The following is an 18,390-nucleotide window of genomic DNA, read 5'->3' as shown; positions in this document are numbered from 1 at the left end:
ATCCAAGATACCCTAGTCTCAAGTCAAGCGACGTCATCATCCTTGTACTTGTGCTTATGTGCACTTCGCTCTATAGCCCACTCTCTTACTTTCCAAAAGTTTCTACAGGTGTGCTCCACCTCAAAATCGGGCAAAGGCCGGTCCTCCTTCTCGTCCCAGAGAACAGGGAGAGGGGTCACATCCACATTGCACATGACAGCTTGCCTAAGATAATCGAGACAATGATCTGTACATTGCGGTTAGAGCAAGCAATATCAAATCTCTTACAGTTACTCACTTATATGGATTGTGTAAGCTGGCTCTTCATCGTGCTCAGTATAGTAATCCCGACGCAGTCCTTGACGAAGCATGTTCTATAGTAGCATTGAGTAACTGATCCAAATATGAACGAGTAATTTCAATTCTAACTCACCAGGCAATGTAGTTGGTGAAATACATCAACGCCCACGATTGACCACCCGCCAGGCTTTTCGAAGGTCTGGCCGCGGATTGTATCGGCCTCAGTGCCATGGAGATCAACACCGTCAACTTTTCAGTGTTAATAGGTCCATGCGGAAGTATTTGGGGAAGCAGATATTCCTAGCTCACCTCTAAAAAGATCTTTCCAGCGAGCATCTAGCTCATCGCTTGGTTCGCCCGTATATTTGGGACTGTCATGATCCCAGAATTTCTCAATTAGAGTCCCATTGTCATCGAATACCAAGTTACCAGAAAAGCGAATCTTCTGGACTTCTAATGCTGATTGCATAGGGCCTGGTTGGGGCTCAGTAACACTCCACAGAAATAGCCAAATCGGCATGGACTTTTGAACTCACGCAATTCTGTATCAAAAACACTGGCAAGACCATCCTCGGCTTGATTGCCATCATACCTCAACAGCATGACTGCAATGAGCAACGAAATTATCCATATGGCCGTGAAAACCAGGTGTCCAAGCCATTTTCGACAAAAGCAATTTGAAGATAGCTGCTGCGAGCCGTCTAAGATGTCGTCTAATAAAAAGTCATCTTCTTCGGATACTTTCAGGATGCTCCTGTCCTCATCTTCATGTTCGGAAGATACGTAGCCCCGGGAGTTGTTCTCTTGTTCATACATGCTTGATTGCGGTTTTTTTTCTTTTTTGAATGAACTGACAAGTGAACTTGATCACTCGCATGTACAATGCTCCACTAGAAGTCACTCTTTCCAAAAGCTAGCGGGAGTTGGGTGAGTCGCACTGAGTCACCGGATCTGCAAAAAAGGCTCGCTTGCGGATAGAATTTACTAAACCAAGGATGTTGCAAGATGGTCTCTTGCAGTCAGTTCCCAAAGCCGCTCCTCGTAGTGTCGGGACCTGTAACCACTTGATGACTACCGGATGTCGTCGCTTATAGAAGAGCTTCCAAATTCGCTCAATGGGACCCATTATGATCCCATAGGTCATGCCTTATAACCTCCTCATGTTTTCATCTGAGGGGGGCTTCGTTGTGCTCGGTGAAACAGACTGCGACCCACCAGCAAGGCACATGTAAGTATCATCAGGATTTGGATCCTGGTCATGGCGCAATATTTCTGCATATTGTGATAATTCACTTATGCGATACTATTGGATTCCGACATGGTGTCGTGATGGACCTTTTCCTTTCAAGTTTGGCACTAACCTGATAGGCCAAGCGCTGACTGGGGGCCGGGAGAGTAGAGTGAGACTTTGATACGTCCGAACAAAAAGTAATATAAAACAGCTATAGACCGTGTTTTTATCTACGATCAATGCTCTATTCTTTTACTCGTCATTTTATCGATACCTCAATTTACATATCTACTCGGGACTCCGTACCTTACCCTGAATAAATCAATCATTATGCACTTCAGGAATATTGCTCTGGCTGTAAGCCTCGCAAGCCTCGGTTTTGCCGCTCCTCTGCAGAGCAAGTCTTCCGTATATAGCACGTTCGTCAACCACGAAGTTCTAATCATTAAACAGGCACCAGTGTTACCTCTGGCAATGAAGACCTCTCTTCAATTGTCAACTCTGCCTATGGCAAGTACAAGGAGGAGCGGGCTACATCTGATGAAGATGTCTCCTCCATTGTGAACTCCGCCTACGGTAAATACAAGGAGGAGCGCGACGCACCCAACGAGGATGTATCTTCCATTGTCAACTCTGCCTACGGCAAATACAAGGAGGAGCGCGACGCACCCAACGAGGATGTATCTTCCATTGTCAACTCTGCCTACGGCAAATATAAGGAGGAGCGGGACACACCCAACGAGGATGTATCTTCCATTGTCAACTCTGCCTACGGTAAATACAAGGAGGAGCGCGACGCACCCAACGAGGATGTATCTTCCATTGTCAACTCTGCCTACGGCAAATATAAGGAGGAGCGCGACGCACCCAACGAGGATGTATCTTCCATTGTCAACTCCGCCTACGGCAAGTACAAGGACACAGCTTAAGCATATGCGATATGACAAGTCGTCATATTTCTCGTTGGCTATCGATCTGCCAGCGTTTCAAAGAGTTGCTCTGTCCGTATCAAACGCACTCCGAAGCTTGAGCACAAGACGGGTTTTATGGCGAGAGATATATGAGTCTTAACATTATGTATTAAGTGGAAGATGCAGATATGGTCAAATCTAAGCTCTCGCGGTTATATCGCATTATATAATTACTATGGTGTATTTTTAATGTTTACATAGTAGACGTCTTCGTCATGACTTAGTGACGCCTTGTTCAATAGCGCCCACCCAATGAGTATGTGACTGCAATGTATAATTATCTCGTAGGTGTTCAGGGTCTTCGAGCCTTTACACTAGTCCAAACGGCACGTATATACAAAGATCCAATAGAAATTACTTTCCCAAGGCCTCCATTTCGTGATACACCTAGGCATCATTATTAGCCATAAATGCGAGACATGGAGTTGGTCGATCATGCACTGGCGTGGAGACGAAGATAGCCCCTCCGCACCATAACTGGCCTCGGTCCTACAGCACTGCCTGTATTGCTCAAACCAGATTCAGCGCTATTTGGGGGCTATATTCCGTCATTCCGTAGGGTTTCATCGTGCCAGTTCTAGTACCTATGTAGCTTCTCTCAGCAAGCCCTCGGGTACTTCACTGCTGCCCAGTCTTTTCAGTCAACTTTTTCTCTTATTATAGCAATGAAATTAGAGCTACCGAAGCGTTGGTCGAAGACCAAGTATTTTCAGCTTGGCTCTTCAGACCCAGAAAGCGAAAATGACATCAAGTCGAGCCCAGAAACTTCTCCCCGAGCAAGTAATCTAAGGCAAGCCATTCCATGGCTGGTTCACTTCATTCTTGTATGCATATCATCCACGCTTCTGCTAAAAGCTGTCCAAATAAGAAAGCAGACAATTGGGCCACTGTTCACTCGCGAATATGGTATGCAGATGAATATACAGATATAACCTCGGAATTTTCAGTACTAATTCATTGAGCAGAGACTGCTGTACAAACCTGCGGCTTGAAATCTCCCCTTGAGCTCTCGGGTGAGTTTGGAGCACAATCCGCTTGGCGTGGGGGTGGAAATGCCGACGTGGATGCCGCATGGGAAAGCTTGGAGCTTAGTATGTATAGCTTATTCACGTCATATTGTCAGCTCTATTAACCAAGCACCCTTTAGATTCGGCCATGTCAGTATCTCGTCATGAAATAGAGAAAATCAAGAAGCTCCGTAACAGTTCCGTCGTTCTACCTGATGGCGGCTACATGGCAAGCATAGGGGGTTTCCACCAAATGCACTGTCTCAACGTTATCCGAAAAGCCACCTATCTGGACTACTATACTATTCATGAACCAGACTTCTTTACAGAGCCAAGTGCGCGAAAACATGTCGGTGCGTTCATCTTGCAAGGCAGTTGATGTATATTGGCTAACCACATGGAAATAGATCATTGCATCGAAATGCTCCGCCAGATTCTCATGTGTTCTGCAGACATGCACCTGATTACGTATGATTGGGTGGATGGATGGGATTATCCATGGCCTGACTTCAGCACCAATCAGTTTTGTCGGGACTACAAGTCTGTGCATAAATGGGGAAAAGCGCGTGTAGCTAAGACTGATACCGCTGGAGGGATGCTTCTTAAACCTGCTAACGCCGTTACGAGGAAGTTGCCAGCAGATTAGCTTGGAAGTCTAGTCCATACATATGGAAGTAACTATTCCACAACTAGTCAATGTATCGATTAGATGATTGTTTGCCAATAGAATTGGCTTAGTTAGATAAACAACTTGTCTATGTATAACCTTGGATAATAACTGTGAGACACGAGGACGGAATGTCTGAGCTCGTGACTGACAAGTCTGCCCTGGTGTAAAAATACTTCCTCTTGTATAAAGACCCTCAACCTCGAAAGCTTTTATTTCCATGATGACAGACTAACAGCCGCTTCATGCACAGGTGTATGTCATGCTATCCCTATTGTGTGAATATACACTAATGGTATTGGGCGAGCTGCTATTACTACTCCGGGCTATACAGCGTGTGGCCATGATAAACGCCCACATCGCTCTGAACACATGCGCCGCCGCGAACCCACAATGTAAGAGGAAGACAGCCAGCCTTTCAGCCATAACAAAGAGCAACATACTAACTTGAGCTTTCGGTAGAATCGTAAATATTTTTGGATCGATATCTATGGCCGCCTCCTCTGGTCCTCGGTCGGGCTCTGGTGCGGGTGTGCCTGGCCGTCCTCGCTCACATGACTCGACCGTGAGCCTCCTCTTTTCCCCTCAAATAACAGACGTGAGGACGAGAAAGGAAGAATATTATGAGCCTTCATGTCATGTTTTTATGATCAGTTATCAAAGGAACACGACCGCTTGCCCTTTGGGACTTTCTAAATTGCTCACATAGAATAGTCTCTTGCACAAAGTGTGCTTTGTTTATTTCCTTCATATGCACCTAAAGACATCTAAAAAGATACACCCAAAAAGACCACCAAAGAGACATAACCTATTCTTATATATACATGTATAGAAAAGTCCTTTGCACGGGCTAGGCCTTTTGCTACATTTGTATACATTCATCTAGAAACAAGTCAAAGTATTCTTACATATAACGTCCCTAATATCGTTTCGGGCTTAATACGTATATCCCCCCCCGCTTCATAGTTCATTCGGTGACGTCATATCTCTCAAAATTAAATTGCCTTCACAGACAGAAGTGCGAAAATGACAGAAACAATAGAAAGTAGGGAGAGTCCGAATGATGAGATCAACAGTCATACATTTATGTCAAAACGCTTCGGTAAAACTGTGTGGCTGAGTCGGGCAACGCATGGGGCCAAACTCCCCCTGGGATTTCATCATCTTTGAAATCCACAATGTCTTTGATCGAGAATTCAATAATATAGTAAACATGGATCTCATTCCTCCATCTTACGAATCTGCAACGGACAGAGATGCTTGGACAATTATTGCTCGCTACATCCCTTCCAGCGACCTATGTGCCGCATCTTTAGTCTGCCACAAATGGCATGATCTATTTATGCCCTTCCTCTGGGGTGATCCTGCATCTCACTTTGGTACAGATAATGATGCAGTCTACGGTAAGTAATATTAGGAGCAACAGAGATTGCTCAAAAAGCAATACCTAACCGGATCACACAGTGGCTCTCACTCGATTCCGAAGAACACTCAAGTACGCCCGGCAAGAGGTGAGGGCGTTGACCCATACCCTTCATCTCCCGCCCGCTCTCTCGGAGATATATGGTGGTCCACGACCGGGCTGGCTGAGGGACATACTCGAATACCTACCATGTCTCCAGTGTCTGATGGTCTCGAAGTTGCCTTTCTTTGACCACCATGCAATGACAGCACTGAAAACCCACGAGAGGTCCAGCCAGTATAATATACGGCTATTGTTGGCTGAACGTGAGCCGAATACTACTTCTGCAAGCCTTGCACAGACTCTCCTCTTGTTTTCGGCATTGACCTACTTGGATCTTTCGTACACCACTCCAGCACGAGACCGCAATGTACTGTCTACACTAGGTCAGATGCCGTTTCTCCGGGTACTTAAATTGCGTGGCATCGGGCTGAAGGACAATGACGCCGAGTTTTTAGCCAATGCGATTCGACGACGAGTCCGTTGTTTGGATTTGAGAGACAACATGCTCACTGACATGGCAATTCGCTCCCTGCTACAAGAATCCTTTCTCCCGCTAGACGGGAGGGAAAGGCAACAAAGTCCAAGGCAGGCCCCAGCTTCGCCAGGCCCCTTCTCCCACTTTACAATCAATGAGTCTGGCTCGGACTTCTTCAAGCGGCCAGATTTGGATGAGCAGTTTGCGAAGCTTCTCGCTCAGCCTGTTCTAATCCATCCATGGGTTGAAGACTTGCCGCATACGGGAATCACCCATCTTTATATCACTGGCAATCAAATATCTGTGGAAGCTGTGGCGAGTCTTTTGGTCTCGTCCCGGCTACACGCTCTGGATTTTGGTAGCATAAGAACTCCAGACAAGGCCTATCAGACACATCGTTATGGGAACACGAAGTATCCGGGAGCTGAGAAGTTAGTCCCAATTCTTGGTAAGATTGCAGGGGACAATTTGGTCTATTTACGAGGACACCATGCTATTCTCACTGGCCAGCCACCAGCTAAAGACGCTGCACCCAATGATGAGTTTCTTCCAGAGCTTTCGGCGCAAGAGGGCCGTCGCGAAGTCGAGCAATTTGAGCTGGATTCCTCCCAGCAGGTTTATGAGTTGCCCGAAGAGACAAGAGCTGTCTTTGAACTTGCGGATACATCAACAACCAGCTCAATTAGCTCATCTTCAAAGAAAAAAGGGGTGAAGTCTTCCCCCCCATTGACAGCCTACGAGGATGAGCCTGCACGGTCAGTCAGGCGTGGGTCAGCTTTTACTCCGGAGGTTATACAGCCCATCCCTATACACGGTAGCGGCAATGCAGGTACAGGATTCGGTGCTTCTGGGGCAGACACATGGGATACAGAGCAGGCTGAGGGAAGCACCTTACCATCCATTTCAATGTCTTCAGACTGCGACACACTTGCGACAGATTTCTCTCTCCAGGCTACCATACAATCCAGCTCCCCAATATCGCTGAACAATTCTCTCGCACAGATAATACAAAAGTTATTGGCAAAGCGACCACGTAATCAATCAATCCCACTCCAAGGAGGGAAAGAAAGCCGGTTCCCTTACCTACACCCATCACATATTCCTCACATGGAATCTTTGGTACTGACAGATGTACCCTCACATGTAACGCCCAACTCACCGATAATCTCTGCCCTTACTCGGTTCATTACTGCCTGCTCAAACGAAGCTTTGCTAGCAACTCTACAGGCAGGATCAGACTACTCCCTCCCACCAGGGCAAGCGCGGATGCAAGCCGAGCAGCAACGGTCACGATCTCTATTTGGCTTGAGACGTCTAGTCCTCGAAATCACACCTGTCAATACGTCCAAACTAACATCATGGAAACCCGGAAACCAATATAATGCCACAGGCCATTCAAGCACTGGTGACCGCGACTCAGAGAATCTTTGGTCTGCAGCCACCAATGATTTCAGCTTCTTCGGTGAAGAAGAGTGTGGAGTCCCTGAAAATGATCAGAGCAAATACTTTCCAATGGCTGTCCTTAACGAAAAAGTCTCGCTTATGCCCTCGGAGGATGACTCGTTGCCTTCACCCGATTTCCCTCGACACGGACGTCACCTTTCACGGAGTGCCGCGAACACCGGTCTACCAGGGACCACTATAGACAGAAAGCAGCAGTCCCAAATCCCGATGATTGACCTTGTGGCAGAGCTTGCGGCCTTTCGTCGCGGCAAGAAGGCTGAGTATGAGCAAGTGGTTCGTCGTGAGAGAGGACGGCGAAGCACGCTTGGCACGGGTGTTTCCGGCCTACTGATGCCATCATCGACCCATATTTCTTTATCACATTATGTCGAAGGTCATTGGAAGGGAGAGGTGAAGGTCGTGCGGAACCCGATGCCAAAGGTGCGGACCGGAACGGTGGATATGTATGGAAACTATTTTGAGAAGGGGTACTTGTACCCATGAGTTTTGTACTTAGCAAGATACCCAGCAATACGACTGAAGACTTCTACATCATGCGATCATGTTTTTGTAGGAATTTTTGATATTTTCTAAGTCCCCATTTGGACTTGAACCATCCATCCTCCCAGTCATAACAAGCCGTCGTCAACGGGCTCATAACCATCAAAATGCTAAAGAGGCATCCAACCTGCCTTCATCGCACAATTGGTGCCATCTTTTTCATCCTCAGTGTAGGAGCAGGCCGGCAGTTTCGGGACCGAGCGTCACCCCTGCGATCCGGTCGAGAAGAACACCAATGCGAAGAGTGAAGACAAAATAAAAGAATTCATTTCAAACTAGTTCCATTTTATTTTGTTCGTCATGCGACATTCATCTCCTTACAGAGCCTTGGCGGCAGTAGGGGGCTGGAGCTTCTTGCCGTCCTTGTTGAAGCGAATACGGGGAGGGGGAGCACGGTTGCGGCGGCCTTCGCGGGAGCGAACACTGTTGGCGAGAGGTTAGTATATAGAAGGCGATTGAGTATCGAGGAGAATCGGTGGAAACGTACCGGACAATCTTGCCGTGAATGGCGCAGGACACACAGTACTGGAGCTTCAGGTACATCTTGGGGACAGAGTACTCAGCGAAGACGGAAGCCTCGGAGATATCACCTGTAGAGCGAGAGTCGTTAGTTGCACTAGTTTATCTTGAGATTCCTCGAATAGGTTGCAGCCAGATAGATCTGGGATCTCGTCGTAGATTTGAGGTATCGGGGGAGTTGTCACGTACGGATGGCAGCAGACTCGACCATGTTGCGGATGGTGAAGCGCTTGATGGCCTTGTCCTTGGGGGTGCAGCGAGCGCAGTTGGAGCAACGCACAGGCTTGACGTGGCCGCGGCCATTCTTGTTGCGGCCGCTATCAAATCAATTAGTTACCGTGCCCCTTTTAAGTTGCGAATCGATCGAAATCCAGTCTCCCATTCTTTTTGTCCGGCAATGTGCGTAGGTCGCGATTTTCGATGTATTTGAAGATATATGTCGTGTGCGCTTCCGTCGGCGTCATTGCGGAGATGTCGAATGGGATACTGTTTCGCCGAGATGGGGGAATTTGTTGGTCTTACTTGTTCGCCCTCTTCTTGACCATTTTGACGGTTTGTTCTGTGGATGGTCAGGTATTGATCTGTGGGTGAAGGGGGGGAGATAGCGTACGGTTGACTTGTCGGGAGTGGGTTGTCGAAGCTCGCTCACACAAAGTCTCTTTCGGGATGGATTGGATTCCGTTGTGCGGGTAGCCCTAAGCCCTTAAGCGAGATGGGTCACGGGGTTGGTGCCTCAAATATCAGGCTGTAAGATCTCGGGAACTAGGTGGATCACGTGCAAAGGGTCACGAGCAGGATGTCCGCCTAATTGGGCCTAGCGCCCGGATCGTACCGTGTCACTCAGTGTTTACGGCTCCTCATCCCCGACTAACGAAAGAAACACCCCTGTTGGGATCGACTATTGAACTGCCCATTTTTCTTCTCCTTCCCGGGAATTCTCCTTGCTTTTTTCTCCCTTACCAGTCTCACAACTTGACATCCTTGTTTGTTTGTGTCATCTCCCTTCCTTTCTCTCCATTTTTCATTGAGACTTTCCCCTTTCGGCATTATGTCGGCCACAGGCACTTTTCGGGGAAAGCCCAATCAGACCATCGGGAGAGGAAGACTGCCCGATTTCGGAAACGATCCCAGCGCTTCCCACATCCCACGACCCAGGCCAGAATCTTCAGCCACAAACAATACACCTTCCAGCGACGTCGGAAGTGGCACGATGAGCGCCGCAAGTAGCAGACAGCGACAAAACCAGTCGAAACGTGATGAGGTACGTCATGGCAGCCTGCGGGAGTGGTCTCCTAATGCTCAATTTTGAGCTTTGGTTTTGAGCTAACCTCGACACAAGGCTATCCGCCGCAAAATGGAGGCCGACCTCAGCAAAAAGAGGAACGCTCCGGCAAAATCGAGGAGCTCCCGCAAAGCCCCTCCCGGCACCGTGCTCGCCCTGAAGCCTAGCCAAGCCCTCCAGATCAAGCCTGCCATGAGCATCGCAGAGGCCGCCCAGCTTATGGCCGCCAAGAGAGAGGACTGTGTGTTGGTCACTGACGACAATGAGCGCATCGCGGGTATTTTCACTGCCAAGGATCTGGCGTTCCGAGTTGTCGGAATGGGCCTGAAGGCGCGAGAGGTCTCTGTCGCTGAGATCATGACCAAGAACCCGCTGTGCGCGAGAACGGACACCAGCGCCACCGACGCGCTCGATCTTATGGTACGGAAGGGATTCAGACACTTGCCGGTCATGGATGAGAACCAGGATATCTCTGGTGTTTTGGATATTACCAAGTGCTTCTATGATGCTATGGAAAAGTTGGAACGCGCATACAGTTCGTCTCGCAAGCTATACGATGCGCTGGAAGGTGTGCAGACAGAGCTTGGCTCTAGTCAGCCCCAGCAAGTCATCCAGTACGTTGAGGCATTGCGATCGAAGATGTCCGGCCCGACCCTTGAGACCGTTTTGGATGGCTTGCCGCCCGTCACTGTTTCGGTCCGCACCACCGTCAAGGACGCTGCGGCTCTGATGAAGGAAAACCATACTACTGCTCTGTTAGTCCAGGACCAAGGCTCGATCACTGGTATCTTCACTAGCAAGGATATTGTTCTTCGCGTTATTGCTCCGGGCCTCGACCCGTCCACTTGCAGTGTTGTCCGTGTGATGACTCCTCACCCCGATTTCGCCCCGTCAGATATGAGCATCCAAGCCGCACTTCGCAAGATGCATGGTCAGTCGTATCAATCAACAAGTAAAATCACAGCATGCTAACCCTACGACAGATGGCCACTATCTCAACCTCCCCGTGATGAACGAGGGCGGTGAAATTGTCGGCATGGTGGATGTGTTGAAGCTCACCTATGCCACACTTGAACAGGTAAGTTTGATAGTAACAGATCTGAGATGCAAACATTTTGGCTGATATGTTCAGATCAACACTATGTCAACACAAGACGACGAGGGCCCCGCATGGAACAAGTTCTGGTTATCGATGGATCACGAGTCAGACTCTATGGTCTCTGGCGGCCACAGCCAGCAACCGAATACCCCACACCGCTCAGTTATGAGCCCCGACCACACTCGCTCAGGCTACGACAACAGTCTTCTTCCTAACGACTCAGCTTCGCACCACGGTGATGAGCATTCCGAAGTTGTTTCTCAGCACCACCCAGCAGAACCAGCTGCTCCTACTCCATTCCCCTTCAAGTTCAAGGCCCCTGGTGGCCGAGTGCACCGTGTCAACGTCCTTACCACCAACGGCCTTACTGACCTGGTGGCGCAAGTCACAGCGAAACTTGGCAAGGAAGTCGAGGCTGTTGGTGGCGAGGCTACCGTTGAGGATGGTTGTCTGAGCAACACTGGATATGCGCTCAGCTACATGGATAACGAAGGCGATACCGTCTCCATCACCACGGATCAGGACATGACGGATGCCATCGATCTAACCCGCCGTACTCACCGCGACAAGGTCAATCTGTTTGTCCACGACCCCGCCCAGCCGCCCATCCCTGCTGCGGTTGAACCCCATCATGTTAAGATTGTGACTCCTATCGAAGAGCAAAGCGTTGTTGAGGACCCTGCATCACAAGAATCCCCTGTGAGCAAAGGCCTGCCCCAGCAGCAAGCCGTGCCCTCTCACGCGCCAGAGGAGCAATTTATTGCCGGTGTCCCTAACGACTTGTTGCTTCCTGGTGCTATTGTCACATTGGCTGCTGTTATTGCGGGCGTATTCATTCTCAGCCGCCCCAGTGGCCGGTAAAAATATTTGGCCTTCGGTCTATTCCTGAAACCCTCTCTTTCTCTCCAAATACTTCCCTTTGTTTCATTCAACTTGGATATCAAGCACCCCGAGAAAGCGTAGTAGATTCTTTTCCCGTTCTGAGTGTTGCATACCCGTTTTGTTCTAATATCGATATTCCGTGTCGCGTTCAGATACCGCTGTTCGTATGAGCAGTTGCGGCCTTAGTTTAGCCTTCAATGCAAATAATTATTCGAGACAGACTCTGATCTGGCGGTTACATATATCCATTACAGTGATAACTTACAAAATAACTAAATCTTTGACCGGAACAACAATGTTTGAGCTCTTCATAGTTCTGTCTGTTCGACTTCCGGTGGCCTTGTGGCCGGTAATTACCGCATCTGGTTTAGCGTCCAGATGCCATTATCATCACTATGGACTCTGTAGGTTGTCCTTGAATTATTCGTACGGTTAATTTTTACATGTTTTGTCGAGAAATAATTAGATCTGAAGACCTCGACATCCTATATTGAATCTTCTTTTCTCTTGTTGTGTGATTGGAGTGGCACTTTCATTCTTCTTCACCCCCAAGGGCCTATCCATCTATCGCTCTCCTAATCAGAAATTCTTCTTTTTTCCCTCTCTCCCCGCCCCACCAAAAACAAAACTCCTCGCCTTCGTTCCACCCCTCTATCCCCACCAAATCACTTCTACGAGGGTTGAAAGAACTGGGTTGCTTGGATCGTCTGGAATTTGGGAACAGACACGCCCAACATGTCCCTCCTACCTCCCGAAATCCACACCGCGCTTTCTCAGCTGCTCCGCGCCTTGAGCACACCCGACAATGTCGTCAGATCTCAGGCGGAAGACCAGCTTAACAATGACTGGGTTCAGAACCGACCAGACGTCCTATTGATGGGATTGGCGGAACAGCTTGCAGGTGCAGAGGACACAATAGTAAGTTGCACTGGACTCTAGGGGTGCGGTTGCTTCAAAGGAGGGGTGTTGCAAACGACCGACGACCGAAGCAACAGCCGAATCTCACTTTGATTTGGGATAAAAGCTAATGAGAAACTCCTATTGACAGACGCGTGCTTTCTCCGCTGTGCTTTTCCGAAGAATCGCAACAAAAACCCGAAAGGATCCCGCCACAGGTGACAACAAGGAGATTTTCTCGAGCCTCCCCAACGAGCAGCGAATTGCCATTCGTGAGAAGTTGGTGGTCTCCCTGACCAGTGAGACCGTCAACGATGTACGCAAGAAGATTGGAGACACACTGGCTGAGGTTGCTCGGCAATACACCGATAATGGTATGCGATTCGAACTATCCTTTGACGAAATAAGGACTGTTGGCTCTGACGATTTCACCTGTGATTTGTAGACGAACAGTGGCCTGAACTACTCGGTGTTCTTTTCCAGGCGAGCCAGAGCCCTGACTCGGGCCTACGGGAAACCGCATACCGTGTGTTCACGACCACCCCTGGTATCATTGAGAAACAGCACGAAGACGCTGTCGTGGAGGTTTTCACCAAGGGTTTCAAGGACGATAATATTTCCGTATGTCGACATCTGGTTATGCCCTTCGAACCCAATTTTGACCATTTCATCAGGTGCGGATTTCCGCTATGGAAGCCTTCGCTTCTTTGTTCCGGTCGATCTCCAAAAAGTCCCAGCCTAAGTTCTTCGGCCTCATGCCAGACCTTCTGAACATCCTTCCTCCTCTTAAGGAGTCCTCTGAAAGCGAGGAGCTGTCCTCGGCACTGCTCGCCTTGATCGAATTGGCTGAAATCAGCCCGAAAATGTTCAAGGCCATGTTCAACAACTTGGTTAAATTCAGCATTAGTGTCATTGGCGACAAGGAACTCAGTGACCAGGTGCGCCAGAACGCACTCGAATTGATGGCTACCTTTGCCGATTACGCCCCAAATATGTGCAAGAAGGAGCCGGAGTTCGCACAGGAAATGGTTACACAATGTCTGAGCCTGATGACTGATGTCGGTGCGGATGATGACGACGCGGAGGAATGGAACGCTTCTGAAGATGTAAGTGCTAGCATTTCTGTCGTTATAATTAACATGCCACTAACTAGTAACAGCTTGAGCCTGAAGAGAACGACCTCAACCACATCGCCGGTGAACAGTGCATGGATCGTCTCGCCAACAAATTGGGTGGACAGGCCATCCTCCAACCCGCATTCTCTTGGATTCCTCGCATGATGTCGTCTACCAACTGGCGTGACCGCCATGCTGCTTTGATGGCCATCTCCGCCATCTCTGAAGGTTGTCGTGATCTGATGGTTGGCGAGCTGGACCAAGTTCTAGCCCTTGTTGTTCCTGCCCTCCAAGACGCCCACCCCCGAGTCCGCTATGCAGGCTGTAACGCTCTTGGTCAAATGAGTACCGACTTTGCCGGTACCATGCAGGAGAAGTACCACGAGATTGTCCTCACGAACATCATTCCCGTTCTCGCCTCTACCGAGCCGCGTGTGCAGTCCCACGCCGCCGCCGCTCTCGTCAACTTCTGCGAGGAGGCTGAGCGCAGCACCTTGGAGCCATACCTCGGAAACCTTCTCAGCCATCTCTTGGATCTCTTGCGCAGCCCTAAGCGTTATCTGCAGGAGCAAGCGCTATCCACCATTGCCACCATTGCCGATTCCGCCGAGGCCGCTTTCGATCAGTATTATACTACTCTGATGCCTCTTTTGCTCAATGTCCTCAAGGAGGAACAGGGCAAGGAGTACCGCCTTCTCCGTGCCAAGGCCATGGAGTGTGCTACTCTCATCGCACTCGCTGTCGGTAAGGAGAAGATGGGTCAAGATGCCCTGAACCTTGTGCAGATTCTCGGCCACATTCAGCAAAACATCGTCGACGCCGACGACCCACAGTCACAGTACCTCCTTCACTGCTGGGGCCGCATGTGCCGCGTTCTAGGCCAAGACTTTGTGCCTTATCTCCCCGGTGTTATGCCGCCTCTTCTAACCGTGGCTGCTGCCAAGGCTGATATTCAGCTGCTAGATGACGAGGATCAGATCGAACAGGTTGAGCAGGATGATGGCTGGGAGTTAGTGCCGCTCAAGGGCAAGATTATCGGTATCAAGACCAGTGCTCTTGAAGACAAGAATACTGCTATCGAATTGATCACAATTTACGCCCAAATTCTCGAGGAGAACTTCGAGGGTTACGTCCTGGAAACCATGGAGAAGATCGCGGTCCCTGGTCTTGGCTTTTTCTTCCACGATCCCGTCCGAGTGTCAGCTGCCAAGCTGATCCCCCAGCTGCTCAACTCCTACAAGAAGAGACACGGTGGCCAGTCGCCCGGCTTCGCCGAAATGTGGAACAAGGTTGCAGAGAAAATCATCGAGGTTCTGAGCGCCGAGCCGACAGTTGACACGCTGGCTGAAATGTACCAGTGCTTCTACGAGTCAGTGGAGGTGGTTGGCAGAAACTCCCTCACTCCCCAGCACTTGCAGGCCTTCATTGAATCAGCAAAGTCGACCCTCGAGGACTACCAGATGCGCGTGAAGCAACGTCTGGAGGAACAGGCCGAGCTCGAAGATGGTGACGAGGAGAACCTAGACTTCGAGTACGCCGTCGAGGACGATCAAAACCTATTGAGTGATATGAACAAGGCATTCCACACCATCTTTAAGAACCAGGGCAACTCATTCCTGCCAACCTGGCAACAATTGATTCCATTCTACGATGCGTTCATCACAAGCCAAGACCCGACACAACGGCAGTGGGCTCTTTGCATCATGGATGATGTGCTTGAATTCTGTGGTGAAGAGTCGTGGGCATTCAAGGACCACATTATGCAGCCTTTGGCTTCTGGTCTGCGAGATGAGAATGCCGCCAACCGTCAGGCAGCGGCATACGGAGTTGGCGTGGCTGCGCAGAAGGGTGGTGCCGCCTGGAGCGACTTCGTGGCAGCCAGCCTCCCCAGCTTGTTCCAGGTTACACAGCATGCGCAATCTCGCACAGAGGAGAATGTGTTCGCGACCGAGAATGCATCTGCCAGTATTGCCAAGATCCTGCACTATAACCCATCCAAGGTTCAGGCTCCCCAGGATGTCGTGGCCAACTGGATCGAGACTTTGCCCATTACCTACGACGAGGAGGCGGCTCCCTATGCCTATTCATTTATTACACAGTTGATTGACCAGTACGTTTTCTTGATCAACCCTTTCTCATACTCATGCTAATATTTTACTACCAGGCAAAACCCTGCTGTCTTTGCCAAGGCTGACCGTGTCTTCGGTTTCATTGTCCAGGCACTTGAGGCAGCTACCCTGCAGGGCCAGACCGCTGCCCGGGTGGCCACATCCGCCAAGCAGCTGGTGGCAGTGACCGGCGCAAATGCAGACCAGATTCTGGCTTCCGTCGACCCGGCCAGCCAGGAAAGAGTGCGCAAGTTCTTCCAATAAAGCTCAGACCTTTTGTTTTATATCCGGCAGAGCTGTTTCCCCCTTTTTATTATTTCCCGAATCATTCCCCTCGGTCATGTGAAATCTGAAGTTACCCGAATCCTCCCCGACACGTTTCCTTAATTCTTAGCCCCTACGTACGAATGCCATGAGCTTTAGACGTTGGATTCCGATGATAGTAATTCGCGTAGTGGGTATTATAAAATCATAGTAAAGGCAGATAAATAGAAAAAACAGGGTGCTCAGGGATTCTCTTCTTCGTGTTCTTATGTCCCTTGTTGATTAGACTCGTTTGTGTTCACCTCACCAGTACTAGCCGTATAATCCATGGTATCCTCGCCATTGTAACGTGAATCATACGCTTCGAATTCCTTACGAACCCCTTCACGAACAAGGTCCATACTAGCCCGGATCTGTTATTGAACCATACTTCGTGTTGATTCAGTCAATTGGGTAACAGCAGGTAATTTCGCGCGAGAAACATCGGTGCCTGCAAACCCGAGGACATCAACTGACTCAAATATGGCAAGCCACTTTTGTACTGGCAACAGGTTGCCCACGGTGCGGGGGATGTTATGCCTACCTAGTCAGGTATGGTAACGATCGAAACAGTCCCGAAAATTTCGCCCCGGCACCGGACGAGCTTGCAAAGCTTCGGGAAAGGCCACCGCGTGTTTGTATTAGATGCCACGCCGTGGAGAGATTTCCAGGAGTCTCGAAGGCCTGGCATAAGTCAGAAGGGAGTAGCATTTGCCTGGCTGTGCTATAGGGCGCCAGGCGGTCATGATCCGCAATTGCAGCGGCTACAGGAAGCACAAGTAGAAGCTGATATTCAGAGGAAACTAGGTTACGAGGTTATATGTCCATGTGGAACAAAGGAGGGGAAAGATGGCACCAAGAAGTTCAAGGTTCACATGTTCCTATTAGTACGACCTTGCCGCAAATTCAGGGAGAAGGATTCACGGGCTGCAAAGGTCTCAGGGGATGGAAAATAGTAGGAGCTCTATATGTCATTATAGAGTGGTTGAAGCTTTGGCAGACATGGGTTCTCAGAGCAAAAAGATTAAACCACCTTTGTCCTCGGTAGGGAAAAAGAGTCCCTTGCATTGCAGTGGATTGTTTGACGCAAATCCTGGGCTTTGCCCTATCGTATGAGACGAGTAAATATATAGTTATGTACGTACCTACATGTATGTAAGGAAGATGATGTTCCAAGGTTGCAGCGCTAACCGGTGTCCAGGAAAAGTGGCCTATATAGCAAAAAGATCATGTCCAAGGAGAATATCTTTCATCAATACCAGGTTTTCTCATCCTTTTTCAATCTTTCAACCGATGCCGCCGTTCTCAGCGTGTCAAAACGCCTAGGAATAGCCTCACTTTCACAAGAATAACTCTTTTTCTAGTGGGATCCCCATCATGGGAGATCTTCAACCAGGAAATCTTTGAGTATATGGAGACACGGCATAAAATACATTAATATAGTATTGGCCCCTTTCTTGCGGCCGATATTCTTGTAGAGGTAAATAGAGCGCAACCTACAGGCTCACAATTGGTGGACAAGGAAAGGAACAAAAAAAAAGATGCCCTCGTCCAGGTTCGAACTGGAGACCTTCGGATGTCAATCTTGTTACCAAGAATGTCATATGAAAGGATATGAGACCGACGTCATAACCAACTAGACCACGAAGGCTACCACTGAGCCACTTGTGCTTTGGGATGACATAACTGGCCGTTAATATCGCTCATCAGTCTATGATCAATTTTATGGGAAAATTCCCATCCCTTAAACCCGCTCCCACCCGAAATATAACTATATCTCCCCCCCATACATTTCAATTGGTTGATGCGTACTATTGATATTAATTTAATACAGTAAAAATAGGATCTTTAGATGCTATTAATATCCAGTATACCCCTGGGCAGCAATTACTGCCTCATAGAGGTAGTCAAAGAAATTGATAATTCAATTCTGGCCTACATCCATAAACTTACCTTATTCCTACATCTCTATTAATTTCGTCATTGATCATAAGCACCGACTTAAGCATCGAGTCTCTAGTTGTACACGTGGATGAGAACAGACGCGCATAAGAACAAGCATAGTCAATAACTATATAGAGTATAT

At 48.9% G+C, this 18,390-nt stretch overlaps 7 protein-coding genes across 7 annotated transcripts; 5 read left to right on the top strand and 2 right to left on the bottom strand.

Moving 5' to 3' along the window:
• Positions 1-23: 23 nt before the first annotated feature.
• Positions 24-1,095, bottom strand: N7537_000728 (oxidase ustYa family protein; the record flags this gene model as incomplete). Its single annotated transcript, XM_056891786.1, has 5 exons — positions 24-226; positions 278-353; positions 413-528; positions 589-753; positions 816-1,095. 5 exons carry the CDS (start codon positions 1,093-1,095, stop codon positions 24-26), a joined length of 840 nt encoding a protein of 279 aa, XP_056756781.1.
• A 745-nt stretch (positions 1,096-1,840) lies between these two features.
• Positions 1,841-2,439, top strand: N7537_000727 (uncharacterized protein; the record flags this gene model as incomplete). Its single annotated transcript, XM_056891785.1, has 2 exons — positions 1,841-1,929; positions 1,971-2,439. 2 exons carry the CDS (start codon positions 1,841-1,843, stop codon positions 2,437-2,439), a joined length of 558 nt encoding a protein of 185 aa, XP_056756780.1.
• A 707-nt stretch (positions 2,440-3,146) lies between these two features.
• Positions 3,147-4,134, top strand: N7537_000726 (oxidase ustYa family protein; the record flags this gene model as incomplete). Its single annotated transcript, XM_056891784.1, has 5 exons — positions 3,147-3,305; positions 3,357-3,387; positions 3,447-3,572; positions 3,629-3,841; positions 3,896-4,134. 5 exons carry the CDS (start codon positions 3,147-3,149, stop codon positions 4,132-4,134), a joined length of 768 nt encoding a protein of 255 aa, XP_056756779.1.
• Positions 4,135-5,287: 1,153 nt separating this feature from the next.
• On the top strand, positions 5,288-8,042 carry N7537_000725 (F-box protein; the record flags this gene model as incomplete). The annotated part of the gene is made up of 2 exons (XM_056891783.1): positions 5,288-5,558; positions 5,620-8,042. 2 exons carry the CDS (start codon positions 5,288-5,290, stop codon positions 8,040-8,042), a joined length of 2,694 nt encoding a protein of 897 aa, XP_056756778.1.
• A 374-nt stretch (positions 8,043-8,416) lies between these two features.
• Positions 8,417-9,532, bottom strand: N7537_000724 (40S ribosomal eS26 domain-containing protein; the record flags this gene model as incomplete). Its single annotated transcript, XM_056891782.1, has 6 exons — positions 8,417-8,522; positions 8,587-8,689; positions 8,808-8,935; positions 9,141-9,177; positions 9,229-9,313; positions 9,491-9,532. 6 exons carry the CDS (start codon positions 9,530-9,532, stop codon positions 8,417-8,419), a joined length of 501 nt encoding a protein of 166 aa, XP_056756777.1.
• A 134-nt stretch (positions 9,533-9,666) lies between these two features.
• N7537_000723 (CBS and PB1 domain protein) lies at positions 9,667-11,860 on the top strand (the record flags this gene model as incomplete). The annotated part of the gene is made up of 4 exons (XM_056891781.1): positions 9,667-9,879; positions 9,958-10,831; positions 10,884-10,978; positions 11,033-11,860. The coding sequence occupies 4 exons, from the start codon at positions 9,667-9,669 to the stop codon at positions 11,858-11,860; spliced, it is 2,010 nt and encodes a 669-aa protein (XP_056756776.1).
• A 756-nt stretch (positions 11,861-12,616) lies between these two features.
• On the top strand, positions 12,617-16,265 carry N7537_000722 (nuclear import receptor PSE1; the record flags this gene model as incomplete). The annotated part of the gene is made up of 6 exons (XM_056891780.1): positions 12,617-12,799; positions 12,930-13,152; positions 13,224-13,399; positions 13,453-13,884; positions 13,938-16,003; positions 16,058-16,265. The coding sequence occupies 6 exons, from the start codon at positions 12,617-12,619 to the stop codon at positions 16,263-16,265; spliced, it is 3,288 nt and encodes a 1,095-aa protein (XP_056756775.1).
• Between the last annotated feature and the right edge of the window lie 2,125 nt (positions 16,266-18,390).

Source organism: Penicillium hordei (genome assembly GCF_028827395.1).
Source record: "Penicillium hordei strain IBT 12815 chromosome Unknown utg000001l_segment0_segment0, whole genome shotgun sequence".
Classification (NCBI taxonomy): Eukaryota; Fungi; Ascomycota; class Eurotiomycetes; order Eurotiales; family Aspergillaceae; genus Penicillium; species Penicillium hordei.
The sequence above is the reverse complement of the archived record's forward strand: the minus strand, read 5'-3'. Positions and strand labels throughout refer to the sequence as shown.